General features: G+C 47.1%; 1 protein-coding gene across 1 annotated transcript; it reads right to left on the minus strand.

Moving 5' to 3' along the window:
- Window positions 1-575: 575 nt before the first annotated feature.
- LOC130406074 (uncharacterized) lies at window positions 576-21,149 on the minus strand. Its single transcript, XM_056611453.1, has 9 exons — window positions 20,794-21,149; window positions 19,898-20,030; window positions 17,279-17,444; window positions 14,386-14,495; window positions 12,892-13,055; window positions 12,486-12,505; window positions 12,040-12,176; window positions 11,744-11,898; window positions 576-9,679 (listed from the first exon to the last, which is right to left on the minus strand). Exons 2-9 carry the CDS (start codon window positions 20,008-20,010, stop codon window positions 4,020-4,022), a joined length of 6,525 nt encoding a protein of 2,174 aa, XP_056467428.1. The 5' UTR covers window positions 20,011-20,030; window positions 20,794-21,149; the 3' UTR covers window positions 576-4,019.
- Between the last annotated feature and the right edge of the window lie 1,427 nt (window positions 21,150-22,576).

Consider the following 22,576-nt stretch of genomic DNA (forward strand, 5'->3'; position numbering starts at 1 on the left):
ACAACTGGAGCAGACACTTGCCTCTTCGTTGGCATCTTCTGAATATCGTCCACGTTTGAAATGATTCATCGTTTTCGTTTTTGGGGTTGGAAAAGAGATTCGCAATCAGAGATGGTGTCTGCTTCTCGTTTAAGATGTCTTTACGTACAAGTCTATGCTTGGCATCAGAAGCTGTTCAGTGGTACTAAAGTATTAGCCTATACTTAGCATCAGAATACACTGTTTAGTTGGGTTAATATGTTAGCATCAGAATGCACTGTTTAGTTGGGATAAATGTTAGCATCAGAATGCACTGTTTAGTTGGGTTCAAATGTTAGCATCAGAATGCACTGTTTAGTTGGGTTCAAATGTTAGCATCAGAATGCACTGTTTAGGGGTGCTAAACGTTTAGCCTGTACTTAGCATGAGAATGAACTGTTTAGTTGAGCTCAGGAGACGCCAGCAGCACAGTAAAGTAAAAGTGGGTCATGTCCCTGGCAAGAGGGGCAACTCAAGAGGTGGACAGTGGGGGGGGGGGGCCTCAGGAGAAGAGGAGGAGCAGAGGAGGAGCTGAAGGGCAGACGTGGTCAAAAACAAAACAAGGAGAAGTCAACAAGGTCTGGAGTCCTTACTCGCATTTTATGCGTTTGCATCCGTTGCGACCGATGAATTTTAGGTTTTAGGAGGTTAATAATACAGTCCACTTAAGTAAGTTATTAAATTTTGATTGGTGCACAACGGCCGGAATGTGGCTCAGGAGGCAGAGCAGGTAGGCTGCTAACTGGAAGGTTGCTAGTTTGATCCCCTAGCTAGAGTGTCGAGGTGTCCCTGAGCAAGACACCTCAACCCAACTGCTCCCGACGAGCTGGCTGACACCACCATCGATGTGTGAATGTATACATGAATGGGTAAATGTTACGTAATATTGTAAATCGCTTTGAGTGGCCACTGGTTAGGAAAGCGCTGAATAAATGCAGTCCATTTATCTTCGTCCTATTTTTGTAATATGAGTTATATCGTACTTCATCGTTATTCGCGTCGTTTGTCCCTGGCTGTGATGCCGGGCTTCCCCCCATCTGCTCCAGTGTGATGTTCTTAAGATACTCGGAAGGACTTTAACTGCCCACGGTCAACATGTATTAAAGGCTTCAGTATTAATTGTGAAAGCCAGTGAGACATTTGGCAGTATGCTATGATACACGGGCGGCCCAACGTCGACCGTTGATCGTGACGTCCACTAGATTAGAGAGCTAGAGACTGGGCTGAGGATCACACTGGTCACTTTAGCTGAACCAGTGGTGGATTCTGGAACACTAATGGCAGTTTGCTTGGTGGTTGATTTCTTGCCATGGAAATATTGGCCAATTTAAACATGCAGTGATTTTGCGCCAGAACGAAAAGACACCAGAGACGGAGTAGTATCTACAGAGATCAAGCTCTGCGACCAAGTGAAATACTAAACAAAACTAAAGTCAGATGGGACCGGTGGTTTGTGGTACATCTCCCAACGACAATTGAGAACGATATCGGAGCGTTTCAGGCCGTGTTATTCCTAGCGAGGCTGCACTGGTTCAAAGTGTCTGGGAGGGAGGAGTTAGCTAAATGGACCATATGTAAACGTATACGTTTAAGGACACTCTGCAGTTTAACAGCAAAGTCGATAATCTTCATTTCACTTTGATGCCAGCGAGTCAATACCTCGGATTGTCAGACGGCCGAGCCAAATTAGCCGGGGACGATAAATGAGACCTCTTAAGATGGTAAAGCAGTTCCTACAAAAGACGATCAAAAGGATCATTAATAATGACATGAGGACAATGTAAAAAAATGAAATATTTATCTTTAATGACTCAGGCTATATTTGTACATGACAGTAGACTATCCGGAATGCCAGTTCAAATTGGCATGAGTATCACTTTCGACAACGTGGGAAAAAACAAACAATATACGCAAAATGTGGTCTGTTAATAGGTCAAACTTGATTTAAAGTTAAATAAGTAAATATACAGTTCAGCATCTTGTTCAATTAAATAAAATATAACGTAAACACAAAGAGCACCATTTCAAGAATGAGGATATTTAAATTAATAATTGGCCTTTCCATATAAACAGTACAGTACAGGCCCATGGTCGCCACGGGAACGAATGGATGAACGCAGGATGCTAAGTGAAGCGGCACACAAAATGGCATGCGTCGCGGAATGCTCTTGGTGTATTCTTCTACACCATGTTACAGTGAATAACTATGAAAACCCCTGGAATATTCTATTGCAATGTTTCTGCTCAGAGTTCTTGTGGGGCCAAACAAAGTTATAAATTCGTCATCATTATTGTATTTGTTCGCGTGTAAGTGGGGGTGCGGTGATGTAACAAGGTCTATAAATTCAATGATAATGGAAATGATGCTCGCCAGGCCCTTCATGCGCGTCATTCCCCAACAGAGCTGTCCTGGAATTTTGTATTCCCACTCGTGGGAATAGTTTGAAAGAACGCCGTATTTTGCGTCAGCCCTTCCCTTTATGCATGGCCGGCCCCGGTCAACGCGAGATGCACTCGCTGCACGCGAGATACACGGAGGTGCACGCATGTACCAGACACACGTGTGCACACGGTGAGCTAAAGGACGCACTGTGCGTCCTTTAACAGCACGGTACTTTACTAGAGCCGGTCGAAGTGGAGGCTTTGGGAGCTAGAACGTTCCGAGCTTGCGGAGCAGGGGTTATGGGTGGGAGAGCGAATGAAAGTTAAATGGGGGATGTTATGCCACCACTGGTGTGAGTGTGATTAGTTGTCACAAGCCGTTTGAAAATCTGCTTTTCCTTCCGTGCCCTAGTGACATCACTATGGGGATGGTCCACCTAGATGTACGATGATGATACAAGGAACATTGGCTACAGTCCACTGGCTAGGCTGGTAGACTGTCTATCTAGCATACATCTTGGGGGACACTCCCACTTGTGATGTCACTAAAACACAGGAAAAGGCACATTTTCAAAACGGCTTGTAACGGCTGATCACACTCACACCTGGTGGCATGATATCACCCCTTTATGCCGTGTTGCAAAGACACACAGATCTACCAGAAAGTCTGCGCCGACCCAAAGTGGCAGCTGCCGATCACAGTGACCTCGAGGTCACAGGTCGATATCCGTACGGGTTCACGATAATCCATCCCGGTTGGCTAAAATGACAACATTGTGGTTCCGCCCACGACACACGGGTCAGGTCCCAGCCCTGCACAGTCAGAGCAGCTCCTTCTCATGAGACTCAGAAAGAGGCCGAGCGATGACCGCATGGTGGCTGTTTCATACAAAATGAGGGTAAAATGTTCTTAATACAAATGTATAGAATTAAATTAAAAAAAAACGCAATATATCACATTGTTATTCAAGAGTCGAGTACAAAGCTGCCATTACACATGATTACAAGAAAAGGGAAATTGGTGCCTCGGTTTATACTGCCATACATTGTACAGGAGGTAAAACACTGGGAAAGATTTCATTCAGTTCAGAGTCAACTCTACCAACATGGTGAATGCATTTCTCTTATTTGTATTTTCATTTTGGTACTACTGGATTATTAATCCAAGGCGTTTAAATAGGGGGGATTTCATATCTTCAATTGTAAGTGATTATGCATTGATCTACACTTCTTACAACTAACATGATGATGATACGTTACTTATATTGCTTTCAGGTAGCCATTGGTAGGTTTAAAGGTTATGTTGACGTTTGAAAGAGGCCCAGGTATCACAGCTGAACCATGACCGACCCAATTAGCGTACAGGTTACGTTTTCCATAGAAAACCTTGGAAAACCGGTAGGTGTAACAACTAAACCAACGTCAAAACGATGTAAAAGATGTCTGTACAACATCCCCCAGAATCAGTAACGTTCTGTAACAAACCCATAAAAAAACAAGAAATCATTCAGTAACAACTGCAACCAAGATATAATTTGCACCGCAGAGATGTTCAGATCTCCCGTTGTGCGGCTGAATGTCCAGGTCGGCGCGGCTGAGCTCCGCTGGGCGGACCGGTCCTAGTCCGAGTACTGCAGGTCCAGGTCCACAGTGCCATCCGTGACCACGAGCCTCACTCTCTTGGGCTTGTTGGAGCCCACGGAGTGAGACGATGTAGAGGGTCCGCAGTGGGAGGAGTGGGACTGGGATGAGTGGGACTGGGACGAGTGGGACTGGGACGAGTGGGAGATGGACGAGTGGGAGGTGGACGGGCGGTCTCCAGGATGGCACTGTGGATGTGGGTCCTTCTTGTAAGCGTCCTCATGGCTTTTGAACCCTGAAAAGCCCCCACCCGGGGGGAAGGGGTCGGCGTTGGAGAGCTGTGGTCCGCAGGGCTCCATGACCAGCCGGCCCTGTGCTCCGGAGGGCTCCATGAGGCAGTGGTAGGTGTAGTTCGTAGGACCCAGGCCGGAGCACGTCAGACTCTCGGCCCCGTCCCGGAGGCCCAGCGTGAGGGAGTGGTCCCCGCTGAAGTTCAGTACGTAAGGAGGCCCGTGACACGACTGAGGGAAAGGGGCGGAGCAGGACGACGACTGAGTCTTATTGGCCGATGCTGGTGTACCAGGCAGTGCGCCGTGGGGTACTTGGTACGTGTTGTGCTGAAACAGAGACGGGGGGACCGGGGGGCCGAGGTTGAAGTCAAAGGTGTCGTGCTGAGCGTATGACTGCTGGTGCTTGTCAGGAGCCAGAGTTTGTGTTTTGTCACCCATTAGGTGTTTGCCGTGTGTTGGCCCGTAACTCTCAGGCACTTTGCTGGGAAAGAAGAAAGGTCTCTGTAGTGACGCAAAGTTAGTGTGTACAAAATTGTTTTCAACACTCGGCGGTTTGTCAGACAATGTTCTGCTCTTGGTGAATGACTGGGTGAAAACAGGGTTGCCTTGGTTGCTGTGAGAGTGTGTCGTCACAGGGTGATTAGAGTTGTAATGAGGTGCCATACCTTTGTCGGATGTAAACCCTTGACTTACAAAGTTTCCTTTGCCGTAGTCTAGGCCAGCCCCAGCTTTGTCACTATGCTGGCTCTTCTCTCGGTCACTGAACCTTTTGAACATTACAGATGGGCTCCCGGCCTCCCGGACATTGTCTTTGAAAGGCGCGCTACACAGATTGGGAGTCTGCTTGCCTCCTTGATACTTCAGAACCCTGTGAATGACAGAAGAGTTTTTGTCCGGGAGGTTGAACAGATTGTCTGCAGGGGTTGGATTTTTTACATTAAAGAGTTGAGAGGAGAAGAATTTGTTTGTCGTTTGCTGGGGTTGGACGGGTTTAGCGGAGCAACTTTGGGGCCCTGCGTTATGCTGATTCCCGGGGAAGGTTTTGGGTTTGTTGGGAATGTTCACACGATGAAACGGACCCATGCTCCGGATATTAGACTGCGACTTTGGCTGCCCGGTGCTTGCGATGGTCTTGAAGTTGGCACCCGGACTGGAGGGATGGGCTGGGTTCATCTGAGACTGTGATGCAGTGCAAAAACCTTCACCAAACAGCGGAGGTTTGCCTCCCAGTGTCATGGGGTGGACTTTGGGCTCCTCTTTAGACATGGACCTGGCCCCTGGGTTTTTATTCAAAAATCTATCCATGGCCGCTGCCTCAGTGCTGCTCAGAGACGGGAAACTGAAGTTTGTGGTGAGCGGCATTTTGTCTCTGAGGTTGTCCTTCACCGTATAATCCAAAGGAACACAGTCCCCTTTGGAAGAACCGAGGTTTGGCAAAAACGGGAGTTCTTCACTGCCGAAATTGTTGCCTGGACTAGGTGGGCCGAGATAGGGCGTCTCTGGGTTCCAAGCGTCCGAGGGGCTATGGGACAAGGGGCTGCTGAAGGGGTCCGTGGGGGGGTCGAGAGGACAGAGGTCGGACGGTGAGGTGGGCAGACATTCCTGCGTCTGATAATAACCTTCGAAATTGAGACACTGGAAGTCCAAGAGGTCGTCACAGCAGTTGAGGAAGCCGGGGTCGGTGTTGAACATGCTGTCCTGGGACGAGAAGGGCGGCGAGTGGGACAAGGGCTGGATCCCCGAGGACGACGCACTGGGAAAGGCTGCTTTCTCCAAGGCCTGAGATTCGCACAGGCTTTCGGAGGGCCGGGACAGACTGTTGTCGATCTGCTGGAGGGAATGACTAAGACAAGAGGTGGTGGGCGGTTCCGTGGCAGCGCTCTGGCGCGTTCGCTCCACTCGGTGCCGCGGCCTCCTGCCTACACTGCTCATCATCTCCACCGACCTCTCCGTCGTCCTATCAGGAGAAGACGCCATCCCCCGGGTGGCAGCGCTGTCGTTGAACGGCGAGTACAGAGACAGCGGCGAGAGGGACAGGGAGAAGTGTGGGCATTCCTCTTTGAGCTCGACGCTTCTGCTGCTGCTGCTCATTTTACCTTCCATTTTGCTTACTTTGCCAAGCCCTTTACCTAGACCGCTCTGCATACAATCCATCCTGTATTGTCTTTCCAGCTTGGGCTTGGTCTCCGTTACCGTCCCATCGTGGCTGTCCACTTCCCATATATCATCGTCCCTTCGTCGTAGTTTGATCCTCGGCAACAGGTTAGCTTCCAGTTTCGGTTTGAGCTCACCTTCGAAGCAGCAGCTGCTCTTCGGAAAGGGTTCTTCCGTTTTTGTTTTATGGCTGATGGCGAGTGGGGTCTTGAGGGCCTTACTCGTAATTTGACTCTTGTCTAATGGCCCTCGATCCTTACAGATCTGAGCGCCGAGGTCGTCATTGCTTTCCACCGCAGGCTTTTTAGGATCCGAGTCTTGGCTCAGATCAGAACTCAAGCTTGTAGATAAAACATTGGCTTGACTTTTGACCAACCTCTGAGCCCTCTTCTTCAGATGATGCAAGTTATCCTTTGACCTGATGCTGGCTTTGACGTGGTCCTGGGCCGCCTCCATCTCCATGTTTAAGACCGACACTGAATCCATTATCGCCTTGAAGGGGTCACATGTTGGAGACGTCTCCCTTTTCATTTGCTCTAAGCACCACTTCTTCTGTTTCAATTTCTCCATTTCCCAAACCCGCCCCCGCTTTCTTTTAAAGCGGATTTTGAACTGCTCCGTCGTTTCCTTGTCCATGTCAGTTGATACGGATGAAATGACTGCGTCCTCAGCTCCAGCGTTAGTATCGTGGCTCAGTTCGAGTTTCGGTCTATTTAACACCACGATCTTCTCATCTTGGTTGTCCTCGGCGGGCTTCTCCCAGTGGTCCACCCCGTCTCCCTCCCTCTTCTCGGCCTCGACCATCTTACTCATGTTCCTCAACAGGCGGGTTTGCCGAAACTCTAGCGCTTTATAGCGAATTCCTTTAACAAAGAAATTCTGTTTGGCCGCCCATCCTGTCGTCAATTTCTGAGCTTCCCCTTTCCTCTGTCTCACCTTACTCTCTCTGGTCACCGTTCCGCCCCCGACAGAGCAATCAGGCGAGTCCAGCGCCTTCTGTTCAGGAGCGTCGAGCTCGGTCACCTCTTTAGAGACCTGTTCCGGGGGGGGGGAACTCGGGGCCGGCTCCGAGTCCAAGTCCACAGAATTCCGAAACATACGTTTCTTCAGAGGAATGTTAGACTGGGTCTGTGAACTGCTGTCTGGGAGGACAGTGGACGTGGCTTTCGGCGGAGTCGGGGGCTCCGGTTGGGGGGTTGGTGGGTCGGAACTGTTTGTTAACTCGCTTTTTTTTGTTCTCGACAACCCCGGTACACTATCCTGATTTACCGCTAGCTCGTTTTTCGCAGTGTCCTCTTTACTGGGGGGCTTCTCTGCTTTCTCTTTGTTTTCTGGGGTATTCGCCGGTAGTTTAGGCCTGGTTCTTAGAGTTCTTAACTGCCTCTTTTCCACCGGAGGAGAATCCCTGTCCCCCAGTAAGGGGCATGGCTCGCCATCAAGTATCTTGATTACATCGCCGTGCCCTTCTTTATGAATTAAGGTAGGAATCTCATTGATCACCTCAACTGCCTCTGATTTCTTCTCTCGCTCACTGCTCACGTTTTTTAAGATATCAGTAAGCAGAACTTTTGCCTGTTTAATGGCAATATCCCGTTTCTCTGGACTAGGCAACACCTTAATAACATCCTCAACCACTTTACTACTCTTTAACCCTTCGCTCTGATCCCTGGCCTCGGGTTTGTCAGGTTTGTCACTAGAACTGTTTGCATTTGGGTTTGCTATGCGTTGTTTAATCTTCGGCCATATGCTTGCCTCAGGGCAAGACTCAGTTCCCTCAACCTCTTTTTGAATTGATTCACTGTTAGCGGGTGCAACAGTTATTTTCGAAGAAACAACGGTTCTCACAAGCTCTTCAGAGCCTTTTTCCATCAAGTCCTTCTCTACCTGACCCTCCTCTTTCCCTGAGGCCTTCTGTACCTCGATGACTTTCTCCACGGTCTTTTCCTCCCCGCACGGCGGGCTGCTGACAGGCTCCGCCACCCGCCTGCATCTGAGATTAACATTATCACTGGGCTTGAAAAACATCTCCTTCACCACTCTCTTGCTGTCAGCGGCAGCGGCGGCGAACTCTGAACCCACCGCCGCCGCCTGCTTGGGATCTCGTTTCTGCACTGACGATACACTATCGGCCTTCCCCGCCGCCGCCGCCACCACCGCCACCGCCGCCGCCGCCGCCGCAGTCTGACTGGCTGGTCTAATGCGGAGGATCCGGTCTGACGGCGGCGTTCGGACTTTCACCTTCTCCGGTGAACCTTTGCCCTCGTTCTCTTCACTCTCACTCTTTATACGTTGCGGTAGCTTCACCCGCGTTAGGTGGACAGTAACATACCTCTTCAAGGTTGGGCCACGGCCGACTACGTTATTCACTAATTTGTCTGCGAGGCTCTGAAGCACTCCCATGACCTGCACTGAAGGCTGGCTGGTCTGCATTGTCTTGTTAGCGGCCGACGACACAGACCTGGTGGCCTTCGGTTCAGTGTGCGGTGAGACCGGCACCGGAGGCCTGTGTTCCTTCACTGCAGTGCAGGCATCGCTGAGGGTCAGAGAACCAGTGCTGGCACCCTTGCTGTTGGTGGTGGACATGCTTTGGTTCTGCGTACCGTTGTCCATTATATTATGTTTGGGGACGTTAGCTTTGTTTTTCTTGTCCACGTCTTTGGGAGGACAAACCGTCCCCTGGTCCTTTGCGGTCCCCGACCCCGTCGGGACCCTGCACACGTTCTGAATCTTCCCTCTGGTTCTAGTCGTCATCTTCGGGTGAACCACTGGTGTGTCCACCACTGTTAAAGGACTCACACTCACTCCTGTAACTGGTGACCCGTTATTTCGGGAGGAGACAGAGGAGTCCAGAGTAAATGGCTTCAGGTTGACCTCCCCGAGTGTTCTGACACTCACATTGCGCTGAGCCTTTCCATTCCCGGCCTCTGTGTTGTTAACTGGGACTAGTTTAGCGTTGTTGACCTTTGGTTTGACTTCTTCCAAACTCAGCAGCAGGGCCCTCTCTTTGCTCTTGGGGTCCTTACAGTGCAACAGAAAATCCACCGTGTGGCGCTGTACTCTCACACTGAGCTCTTTGAGTTGAATCTGCAACGGGAGCGAAAGTGACCGGTCCTGTGTGGCAGAGGAGGGAGATGAAGGCTTCTTCTCCGATCTTCTGTGCTTTGCTTTCCTCCACTTCTTCGTCTGAGTCAGTTTTTTGCTGATCAAGGCATTCCTCCTCATCTGTTGGGTGAAGGAATTCCTGGAGGGGATAGCTAAGAGAAAGAGAAAGAGAGGGAAGAAACGGATCAGGTAAAGCAAAGTCTGAATTACAATCTCAATGGCATTGTTTCAAATTAATGATGTGTAATAATAAGCATACACAAAATAACTTGATTAATTCAGGGCAACTAAAGCAACAATTTTAGACTCAGGGTATTGAAACCTGCTTAAAATAAGCCATTGCAAACACGTTGTTCGGCCCAAAGTGATACACAGCCACCGACTCCTGCGCGGTCTGGGCCTGTTTGAACAACACTGGGCTTACATCCAGAGCCCTCTGAATCCTTTTGAGGCCCTGCCTGATATAGTCGTCCCTCAAACAGAGCCGGGGGGGGGGTCCAAGAAACACTAGCCAAACGAGACACACTCAAACTTGAACACATCTTGCGATAGATGTAGACATTTTTCGATATAATGAATACATATCATAGGCTATTCGTCCTGTTTGGGTTCATGTTGGCAGCAACGGTTGAAATGAAAAAAACTCTAAATGCATTCTGGCATACACCTGAAGGGCAGGAACGTCACTACCCCCTATTGGCCTTTTGGGACACCGTTCAAGGTGACCGAGCGCGTTAAACAGATCAGAGCGGAGGTGTAGGGATGGAGAACATCAGATTTGCAGCAGGTTAGATGAACGGTTTAGACGTTCAATGTAGTGTACGTAATCGATGTTGTCCCAAAATACATTTTGTGTGCGACAACTTCCATTAGATGTGATGGAACGTAATTTCTTACTACCGTCTGATAACCGAACACCGTAAAAGACACAGAACCATGAGGAGTATACTCTATCAGATGCCGACTCACTCGGAGACGATCAAAAACCGTTTGGGGGGGGGTTAAGCTCAAAACAAAAGCACACTGAACGAGGATGTCAGAGTTCAAGGGTCAGCTAAATTTTCCACATCCTCTTCACACAACACAAAACAGGGACATTTTTTCCGAGTTCACTGCCAACACATCCCTTCGGTGTGCTTGGACTTTGGACATGAATGAACTTCCATCTCATCATTTTCCCACAGAGCGGCCAGCTCTCCTCCCCCTGTCTCTCTGCCTTCCGCTGCATGTCGCTCCTCCCCATTCACAGGCAGGTCAGGTCTCTCCCTGTGCCCCAGTTACCAAGCAGGCCTGCTCGCAGCTTAGATCTGCCCCCTCTTTATGGCTTTTACTACGCTGCTAAAAATGTAAATTTATATATATATATATTTACGGTGGACAACAAAAGGACCAGGTCTCAAAGGGTATACCCTGAAGATCTTTACACTACTTTGTTAAATATAGGTCTCTGCGATAAAATCCATGATATAGCTTCACTATTTCTTAACTAAGATGTGCCCTAGCATGAGACAGGAAGACCATGAGTGATGACTAAATTGTATGGAATAATGCACATGATAGGCTCAGGGCCATTTCCCTGAGATCATATTACAGACGTGCATCTATATCCTCCTCCTTTTCAGCTGAGAATGCAGTTTAAATCAGATTCCTTCTGCAGTCATGTGTTGAATTGTTAGGAAGTCATATCGAAGATTGTAATCTTGGTGTATAATGCTGCATTGAGAACTCTGGCGTCTCTGCCTTGAAAAGGGTTGCAGTAAACACGCCTGGGGGTGGAGTTTAATAACGCAGGGTGCACGCTTGTCGTTAACAGGCTCTTCCCCCAACCAATCAGGAAAGAGAAGCCAAGATTATTCAGAAAATTGCAGGGAGTGGTCCCATATCTAATATAATATATTCCGACAGAGCCTTTCGCCTCACTCATAGCTGATGGGTGTTTTCCGGTTTGTTATTTCCAACAAATTACACTGAAATGAAAGTGCTTACACGTTAACGACTGCACCTGTCTGTCTCGCTAGTGCGGTTCTCATTTCCGATGGCTTGATTAATAAAAGCTGCCGCGCCTTCCTAATCATCAATACGCTTTGATTCTCATCGAAACACCCTGCCTAAACACCTTTCCCTGAGCCCAACAGGCCTCATTAACTCTCCCCTCATCAGCCCGTCGCCGGCGCTAACCTTGTTGTGACACAGATTAACAACAGTGTCGCGGTTACCTGAGTGGGCGCCGCCGAGGGAGGGCGGTCTCGAGGGGCAGCCTCTCTTCTGCACCTGCCGGCGCTCTCTGAGCAGGTAAGCCTGGCTCCCGCTGTCCTTTGTCTCCTCGCAGTCGGGCAGCTTCCCTCGCAGTTTGAAGTGGCCCTCTCCTTTCCTGCGGGGGGACCACAGAAGACCTTGTGAGGACACGGGGCTACGTTCAGGCGATACGTCCGTTGTGTGCGGGGCGTGGGCGAGGGTGTTGAGCGAGGGGTGTTGAGCGAGGGGTGTTGAGCGAGTGGGCTCGACGACGCACCTCTCGCAAGTGCAGCATTCACACATCTCGTTGCCCTCGCCGAAGAAGCTGGCGCCGTAGAAGCACGTGATCTCGTCCTCGGGCGCGATTGGCCGGATCACTTCCACACACGCCCCGTTCTTCTCACCTGGGACGAACTGGGGCGGGGCCACAGGGGAGGGGAGGAGCCACAGGGGAGGGGGCGGGGCAGGGGGACAGAGCATGAAACAAAGGGACAGGTGTGCTTTCCGTTGTGATAAATGGCAAGTAATGTATTTAATATAAGTTACTGTAATTATAAAAAAAAGTCATAGATACGTGATTAGGGAGGCAGCAGTGGAACATTCGTTGATATTATAGGATGTTATGATTGATTTATATATTTTCAACTAGGAGAAAAAGTGTGATTGCATTTTGGTTTCAGCCCAACCTTTCAACAAAACGTATGTTGCACAACTCAGCCTTACCTTGCAGTTTGGTCTGCAGTCTACATCCAGAGACACACATCAAAAAGAGAGAGAAAAGAGAGTCATCAGAAAATATATAAATCAAAAGTAAAAAAATATATATATATTTGTAATTATTGAAAGACTACAATCACCAAAATAAAAGTAATCAAAAGACGTGTTGTCTTAAAAGGGGTGTAACCACTAATCCTTCTGAACTGCAATTCAATAAAACTGAATGATAATAAATATGTGTGTCATTCCCATTTCCCCAACACAACGTTCGTCATTCCTCATTTCCTCCGGATGCATTTTGGGGATTCAACATGAAAAACAACAACCCTGACGAGGAAAGGACCCCCCTCCCAGAGGGGCCGTTGCCTAAAGGTCCCCCCGAAGCGGGGTCCCGGGGGGGCGTCTGGCTCACCATGGTTAATAAAGGCGGCGGGCCCCAGCCACAGCTGTGCGCAGCGTTTGCGCGTGGAGTACATGACGCTGAAGTCGTTGACGCCGGCCCGGAGGACAGCGCTGTTGGCAGGGCTCAGCTCGGCGATGCATCCCAGGAGGACCTCCACTCGCTCCCCCACGAACCTGCAGAGCACAGCCCAGGGTCAGGGGGGGGCGGGTGGGGCGCGGAGCACTGGGTGAACAGGGGCCCAGAGGTGCAGGGCATTTGAGGTTGTGTTTCTGCTTTAGGTTATACATCAATATGTTGATTGTAGTGGCCACAGGTGTGACTCTCTCTCTCTCTCTCCCCCCGTGTGTGTGTGTGTGTGTGTGTGTGTGTGTGTGTGTGTGTGTGTGTGTGTGTGTGTGTGTGTGTGTGTGTGTGTGTGTGTGTGTGTGTGTGTGTGTGTGTGTGTGTGTGTGTGTGTGTGTGTGTGTGTGTGTGCGCTTGATTTAGGGTGTGTGTGACTTTGTGTGACACACAAACACACTCTTTGGGTACCTTGAAAAGCGCTATATAAATGCAATCAATTTTATATTATACAACTTCTTGATTTTCGTTTATTGGATATAGCGGAGAAAAATAAACTGTAAACCAGTTCCTAAATACAAAAAATAACGTTATCATATCCGAATATCTGGCATTTGCAACAAAACTTGATAACCCTAACCCTAGGATAATCAGGGGTCGACATTAATGCTGATTCATTCATTTAAAAATAAAAGCATTATACTTCAGTATAAGATAAGGTACTTAAGGATCCCTGGGGGGCATTAACACACGAAAACACCCACCTAACACATTTCTACGAATTATAACAAAGAATAATCACGACATTTACATAAAATTATGATATTACGATGGTGATTCTGTCACTTGCCGCATGTGAAAGCCAACAGATTTAACCTGTCAGTTTTGATACATGGATTGGCCTGCCTCATTCTGTGTTGAATCAACTGTACAGCAACATCTGCTTTGAACAGTTTGTCAGGTGAAGCTCTATAAAAGAGAACGCGCCTCACTTTCATGGCACCTCTTGACCCTTTTTCACTCTTGGATGGCCTGAGGGTGCAATTATTCAAACCTTATAACTGAATAGTGCTCAGACTTGTTCAGAGTTCACCTAGCCTCCCCCTTAACCTCACACACTCCTCTTATGCACTTATTCTATGTTGTACGTTCTGGCACTTAAAAATAGTATTTAGCATCGTGTAGCATCTTATCCAAGCTGTCTTTGCTGTGTACGGGGTATGGGGTATGGGTCAACCTACTAATTGTTAGTGCTTGGCACTTGGTTCTATAAACATCCTTACTTTACCGGCCGCGATATATCGTTGTTTCACCTTCTTCAAACAGATGTACTTAAAAGCGTCTTCTAAACGCACTAAATGTAAATGACTATAGCCTGTGCACATGTCCGTACTCCTCATCTCTGGTCTGACCAGTGAACCAGTACCGGCCCCAGGTCCTTACCAGTGTCGCGTGGAGGTGATCCGCGCCCCGTTGGTCTCGGAGGAGTACCGGTCGCACGACTCGATGCGGACGCCGCTGTCTGACAGGAAGGCACTGAGGTAGCGGTACACCTGCGGAAAGCAAGAGGTCACGCTTTAGACGTTTATGGACTGATCTCAGTAGGTACACTGCTCTTTTAGAGGGATTTAGACATCGATGGTGCAGGTTTGACAGGCAGAACGTAAGTGAATAACATGGACATCAAGAGTATGTTATCGACTGCTAGGGAGGAAAGGCAGAGAGAGGAAGACAGGATTGGCAATTTGATACCAGGTAAACAGTATGAAGGGATGCATCAACACCACTTTATTACTACAATGAAACCATCCTACAAATTGGCCCTCAAATTAAAGGGCGAAGTGAAACCCATTAACATTTCTCATCCACAATCAGAAATACTTTCATGATCGCTGGGGCCTAAAAAAAAAATTCTTGGTTGGTTCCGGTTTCCGACCGACCCTGTCAATTAATTTGCGACCCAAATTATTTTATGAGCATTAAAAAAAAATAAAAAATGCATTTTTTTTTTATGCAAACTATAATTACGTTTTTGTACAGCACCTCTTCATTCTGTACAAGGATGAGCGAATTTTCTCGTTTTTAAATGAAAACAACCTACCTATCATTCGCTGCCGCTGGAAAAAATAAAATAAAAAAATAAAATAAATTCCCTACCTACTAGGGCCCGACCGATATTGATTTTTGAGTGCCGATGCCGATGCCGATTATTTTCAGAGAAAAATTACGATTACGATTTAATCGGCCGATTAAAAAAAAGAAAAAAAAAAGCATATAAAACATAGTTTTTGATACCTTAAATATACTTTAAACACTTGACGAATATGTGAATTGAATGCAGAACCTTTGAGTGTTTTAGAATACATTTACAGTCAAAAATTTGTGTAATTTAAAATGTAAAATAAATAACTAACTCCCAATGTGCTGCGCTCTTGAGCAGTGACTAACACGTGCGTGCTGAGCAGTATGGCCACACCGTTAGAGTCTACAGTATAACAAATTAACATGGCCTGGGACCTAAAGAAAAACAGGCACAACATGCTCAAACAACACGTCTTGTGTACATTGGTGAGGGCACAGCTGCCTGAGCGAGCGTGCTTTCATGTTGTACGGTAAAATTCAATCTCCTCTTTTTTACTCCAGCTAAAGTTGTTAGTTAGCTAGGCGAGTAGGAGCGCAATCTGCAGGATACTAAGCGCAATAACATTTATAAAAATTATTTCAAAAAGGCTATAATCGGCCGATTAAATCGGCAGGCCGATGAATCGGTCGGGCCCTACTACCTACCCATGACCTCAACTGACAACCAACAGGAACCAAAATTTTTTTTTTTTTTAGGCCTGGGGAGTATTGGGTTCACTGGCCCTTTAAAGTTAAATTTTGTTTTCAACGTGCTCATGTATGCTCTCAAGCAGAGTAATCGATGCTATATTGCGTCACTGTTTCAAAAACAAGGGCGCAATGCAGAGGAAAAAAACGAACAGTGAGGATCATGCGTTATTGCACGTCTCTTTAAGAGACATTGAGGCACCCGGTGAGAAGCATTTCATCGCCATGTCGAAGAGATGCCAACGCCGAGAGGAAGTGCGAAGTGCCACAGTGTGCGTGCATGTTGCGCCGTCTGGATAGTGTTCCATGGAGAGGGCTGTGTCCGAGATAGGTAGGTAACACTTATAGTATGGCACGAATGTGTTTGGTGCATTTCGTACACAACATCGCTCATGCTCATAGACACGTACCAGTTAAAAATAAAAAATAAAGAATTAAATAATAATGTTGACAAAGTGTGGGCCGTAACCATGGGGATATCACCATGTCCTGAAACTCTCAGCATGAAGGTATTTTTTTTTATCCCCGTGTTGTTGAGTGATCTGAAACAGCGAGTTCGCTTAGCGTCTGATAATTATCATTCATTACTGGACCCTATGAACTTAGAACATTAGTTTACCGTCATCCAAAAACCAGTACAGACAATTATTTTCACCGTAGATTCTCTTCATCTACCACGTTTCCATCTTTGCTATATTTTAAAAGGGCACATACAGCCCTAGTATCCACGCATTCATAAAAGGTTATCCAAGTAGTATGGTTGGAGCTCTTTTTTAATTTTCTCTTAAAAATAGTACTTAGCATTGTGTAGCATCCTATCCTAGCTATCTTTAGCGATTAGTATTGTGCAACATCTTATCCTACCTATCTTTGCTGTATACAGGGAATGGGTTAACATAGTGATTGTTAGTGCTTGGTTCTATGAACATCCTCACTGTACCGACAGCGAGGGCCTGACGTGCGCCTCACAAAAATTGTAACCTTCCGTCGAGGCGACAAGGGCTGTGATTGGTCCGCTTACTAAAACCAAACGCAGATCCATAAAGGTTCACGACTGCCTCGAAGCATCTGCGTGGTCATTGCGTTGCATGAAATCAGCCTACGGCTTCTAGATTAGGGGAAAAAACATCATAATCACGACTATTTTGTTCAATTATGAAATCACGATTATTCAAATATTTTTGAGTTTGAAAACATGATGCATCTAAAAAAACACTTTGTAACTGAGAAATTTGAAATTTCGCTTTAAAAGAAATACACAAAACAGATATGTATCCAGCTGTTCTAAAACTTTCTACAATACATCTAATGAAAAAAAAAAATATATATATATATATATATATATATATATATATATATATATATATATATATATATATATATATATTGACAACTCGACGATATAAGTTTTGTGATCGTTTGACGCTAGAATCAAAATCGTGATCAGAATACGATGAATCGCCCAGCCCGTAACCAGCCCTTGATTCAGCAGCGCTCCAGGCCTCACGTGTTGTTTCAGGAGCTCCTGGCGGTGGCCGCCCAGCTCGCAGAGGTAGGCCCCCGCCTCCTCTCCCTCCGTCAGGGCCTCGAAGGTGGCCTGGAAGTCGTGCAGCCGCTGGAAGCGGAGCAGCGTCTCCCTCAGGTTCCCCCAGCGGCGGACCTCCGGCACCGGGCTGCGGGGGGCGGAACAGAGGGGTGGCGGGACCAACGGTTAGGGAACAGACGGCGTGGGGATTAGCATCCAGCTTTCAGTACCTTAAAGAAGTGATGGGTTACTTAATGCTGGAATACATAATCACACACACACACACACACACACACACACACACACACACACACACACACACACACACACACACACACACACACACACACACACACACACACACACACACACACACACACACACACACACACACACACACACACACCACTGCAAGGGACTGACGTGCGCCTCACAAAAATGTTAACCTTCCGTCGAGGCGTGTTTTTGTGCATCACCGACCCAACACCTATGTTAATTAATTATGTATATATCCATAATTAATCAATATGGGTGTTGCGTTGGTGATGCACAAAAACGCAGCGGATTCGTTGTGTCGTCCTGTGCAGCGAATCAAATCAGACGCATTGAACGAAGACCGAACCTTCAAAACGTATCAAAACGTATAACGTACGTACGATGTCGGTGCCGTGCGCCACTGTGCAGAAATACGTTTGTGTACGATAACAAAGGGAGACAACGTCCTGGTTTTAAAGGCCCCCTCATTGTTGAGGAGGAGCACCAGACTGTGGCCGCATGCATCCATGCGTTGACTAACAGTCGTTGAATTACTTGTCAAAAAGTGATGCATGGTTTTCCGGAGCTGCCCTGCCCACTCACCATGAAATAAACACGGCCTTGTGTTAGTCACTCATCCCTCCTACAGGTAAAGAAACAAACTCCATTATACAGACTATTTATGGCCCCCCCGTCTCAAACCTTAATGTTTGTGGGAATGCAGACCGAGGAGAGAGAGAGTTCCATACTGAAGGAACGCGGGGGTCAGGGCGGGGTCATCTCCTCCTCCGCTAGAAGTGGAGCACAACCTTGACCCATTTATCTCCAACCCAGCATCCCTCGTTCTCGATAATCGTCACTATGGTGTATTCTTAGATGGTAAGTCAAAAGGGCTGGGAAGGCATTGTGTGTACTGTGAACGTTGTCGCAGAGTCAGACATGTCTATCAGTCAGGGATAGGATTGATAGGTTGTATTGATTATGGTGATAGCATTTACCAGAACACCTCTGAAGCCCATCATCATCCTTTAACTGTCGTTGATATTATTTATTTATTTATTATGTAAGAGAAATCGACAAACATTATTTTTCGATTTCTCCTGAGGTGTCCTTAATGTACGCGTCATTGTTTCAGCTACGATTCACTTAACCTGCGCCACTTCACTCTGGGAGACATCTTCATTGGTTGCACTGTGTTTTTCAAATGCGTTTACTTGAACTATCCTTTGTACTTTAAACAGCTTTTTGTGCCAAGACTGTCATATTCACTTTGCCACACTCGACCACCTATTGTCATTGTACCTAGAATCTTTAAAGAAAATGGCACACTAGCTTTCCATGTTAAAAGCACCACCAGACTGGCATCATTTGCCTAATTCAGTCCGATCCATTACTAATTTACATGTTCACTTTAAATCTACTTGTTGTGGTTTGTATAAACATCGTCACTTTTTGTTTATAAGTACAATCCAATTTAAAATTAAGAATAGGAGACATTCGACACTTAGCTGGATACCAATCTGACCTATAAAATAATGCCTGACCTTAAAGTTCAAGCAAGATTCATGACAGGCACTTGGATTTCTCTCACACACACACACACACACACACACACACACACACACACACACACACACACACACACACACACACACACACACACACACACACACACACACACACACACACACACACACACACACACACACACACACACGGCTCAGTGTTTCCCCAATAAGATAGGTTTGGCATGTCAATGTCAGGTGTCGTCGACAGGCCATATAAATGATAAGGGACGGTCTAAACAACATGAAGCCATCATCATCATCATTACCCAACAGCATCAAAAAGCCATAAAGTTGGGCCCAACTTTTCAAAGACAGAATGTCCTAGAAGTTAGGCATTTTGAACGGTTATAAACACAGATAACACGTCAGGTCAAGCATTTCAGTGCTGGACCCAGGATCATAGAGCAAGTCAATATTGAAGTGGAAAGTGAATGACTTCCAACATGGCAATAAAACGCAGGACAACTTAGAAATACAATGCAGTTCAGATTAATCAATAAAACCGGATGTGGTTTATTGAGGCGCAAGCACACTGTTAAGGAATCTCTGTGTTGATAAAGCGCAATAAACCAGGACGTTGCCTCCCTTTGTAATCATTCTGAAACTTATTGCTGCATAACAACAACATCCCGCCATCGTTCAATGTGTCCGATATGATTCGCTGGACAGGAGGACACAATCAATCTGTTTTGTGTTTTCTGCATCCCCAACGCAATACCTCAAATTATCAGCATAAAGTTTAAATAACACGTGATATAAAAACCAAAGCAGGCCTTACCTGATGTTCATCTTGTGGGTGCTGAACCCCAACAGGGGGTCCAGCACCAGACTAGTGGCCAGGTCATCTGTCTCACACAGCTCCTTCACACTCATTCTAGTGCACCCGTCCATCTCCTCCCACCATCCGCATGCTGCGGGAGAGAGGGGGGGGGGGGGGGGTCAGACACACAGGGCATTTCAACCATAACACGCAAGAGCCCTGATCTACAGAGAGAGGGCGAGCCCGCCCAGCAAGGACGGCACCGGGGAAAACACAGCTCTGCTCCCGCTGCTGTCTTAACACACACGCAAACAGAAACAGGCATACACACACACACGCAAACGCAAACAGAAACAGGCACATACACAGACGCAAACAAAAACAGACACAGAAACCGTCGCGCGCACACACACACACACACACACACACAAACAGAAACAGGCATACACACACCCAAACAGAAACAGGCATACATACACGCAAACGCACTGAAATAGAAACAGGCACACACACACACAGGCCTGAGTGTCATAATGAGCTACAAGCTGACGACGGTTAGCCCAGTCCCGCAAAATATGCCAGTGATCTCTAGACTCCCGCTGTTTGAGGACGTTGTGCTGAGGCTGCACAACAGACCTTTCAAATGCATGACCCCCTTAGCATCGGACTGAGGGACGGTCGACCTTGCATTCAAATAATGTCAGCAGAACACAACAGCTCCTCGGGGTTACGAGGTAAACAACATGCATATTCAAGCAGGATGGACGCAGCTCGACTCCCAGGGAAGCGGCTAACGCTAGCCATCAGAGGAAAACTAGGCTAGCTGAACCTAGCTTCACAGCTTTGTGTTACAGTTTAAATATGAAACGCTATGGCAACACACACATCAGATGTAGTGGTTTGACAAGGCTCACCTGGGAGTGTGTTGTAGCCCGCAAAACTAAAGTCGGACGGGGCTGTTGATTGCAAGGGTTTAGAGCGGGTGACGTTAGCTAGCACAACACGTAGCTTAGCGCCCCGTCGTTGTGTAAGCTAACCCAGTCCTGGCGGATCCCGTAGTCTGTCGCCCGCGAAATGATTTCACCGAAATGTGATTCGCACACGATCGTTTTAAAAACGTCCGGTCAGAGTTCACGGTTGGAGTGAACGATTGTTGTGTAGCTGGGTGGCTAGCTCGATTGCTTTGCTAAAAATAGGTTCAGTGCCAAAAGTTGATGAGTAGAGTCCACCGCGTAACCGAACTACAGCTGACGACGCCCATGTGTGATGCTATTGGCCCAGGGGAAGGTCATTCTAGAGGAATACAGCGCCGTACACGGCTTTAGGGTATGCGATTGGTGCAGGCTGGGACTTGTGGGCGGGGCCGGCCTGTGTTTGTGAGGGGCCCTAGGTGAGATCTTAAAAATGGGCTCGACTTTGCTGAAATAATTGCGTTCAATCCCTACCTTTTGAAATCTGCCCTGATCCAGTCAATAACACGTAGGAGACCCAAACCATCACTAATAACCGACAACACATTCCCTCCATCTGATCCTCTACATTTTGGACAACAGGAGGCCTGCTATTACTTTATATAATACTCATCAGTACAATATGTAGCTTGGACAACAATAGTTTATCTTTGAAATGCTGCTAAACCTGTATTGCTAATTGTGTGACAATAAATGGAATTCAACTTAAACTTTCCTTGAAAACATATTGAATGAATATCCAGAAATAAGGCTAGCCAACTATGCATCAATGGGCCCATTCAGTGGAATACATTTGGTGCAAACATTAAACTTTACTGCAGCAAAAACGTGACATAGAGTACACAATGGGATACCATCAGGGTAAACAAATACAGGTCTGTGTCCTGATGTCCTGATTATCAGGTCATTCTGAAATCATCTGTGGTAAGCTTATCAGGTGCCACGTAAAAAAAACTCTTACGTGTGCAAAACCAGGGAAACTGTGTTTTGGAGATGAGATCAACAGCTATGTCTTGCTGTACTGGTGACTGCATCGGTTTGCTCACACTGGACAGAGGCAAGACTCCTAACCACTGCAGCCTGATACGATTCTAACCTCTACCTCTTTCATTCTGTTCTCCAAACTTGTTTCTGCCCATGTCTTCACTCTTACCTAGACATGTCTTGGTAGGACTGCCCTCGTCCCTGCTGAGAAGAGGCGTTTTCTCGAAGTACCCAAAGTGTAATTGGCCTAAGGCCCAATCCCATTTCTACCCCTTACCCCTTCCCCCTTCAAAACAAGGGGAAGGGGTAAGGGGTAGAAATGGGATTGGGCCTAAGATTAATGTCTGCCCCACATGCCACCAAAAAAGGCCTTTGTATTTTCTTCCGAGATTCTTGCACCACACCCTTGCGGCCTCTCCCATGTTGGCTCCTTTCTCAGATGATTGACCTCTGCACTCGTCCAATGGAAGATGCTCATCTCGCTATTTGAGAATGAGGTTGGCCAGAGATTGCACACGTATCTTCTGCCACAAGGAAACCAATGAAACTAATTGATCTTGGTTTTTTCTTGGAAGAAGATATTTGCTCTCGGCAATCTAAAATGATTAAGAAGTTCCAGACTTCTTCTATTTCCGTTGTCTCCATTACCCTGCAACTCATTGCAGCAATTAGCTCATTTATATATTGTTTTCCCTAGATAATGTGGGTGGTAACCTACTGTGCTCTGCACTCTTGTAATATG

Source organism: Gadus chalcogrammus, chromosome 2, assembly GCF_026213295.1.
Source record: "Gadus chalcogrammus isolate NIFS_2021 chromosome 2, NIFS_Gcha_1.0, whole genome shotgun sequence".
Lineage (NCBI taxonomy): Eukaryota > Metazoa > Chordata > Actinopteri > Gadiformes > Gadidae > Gadus > Gadus chalcogrammus.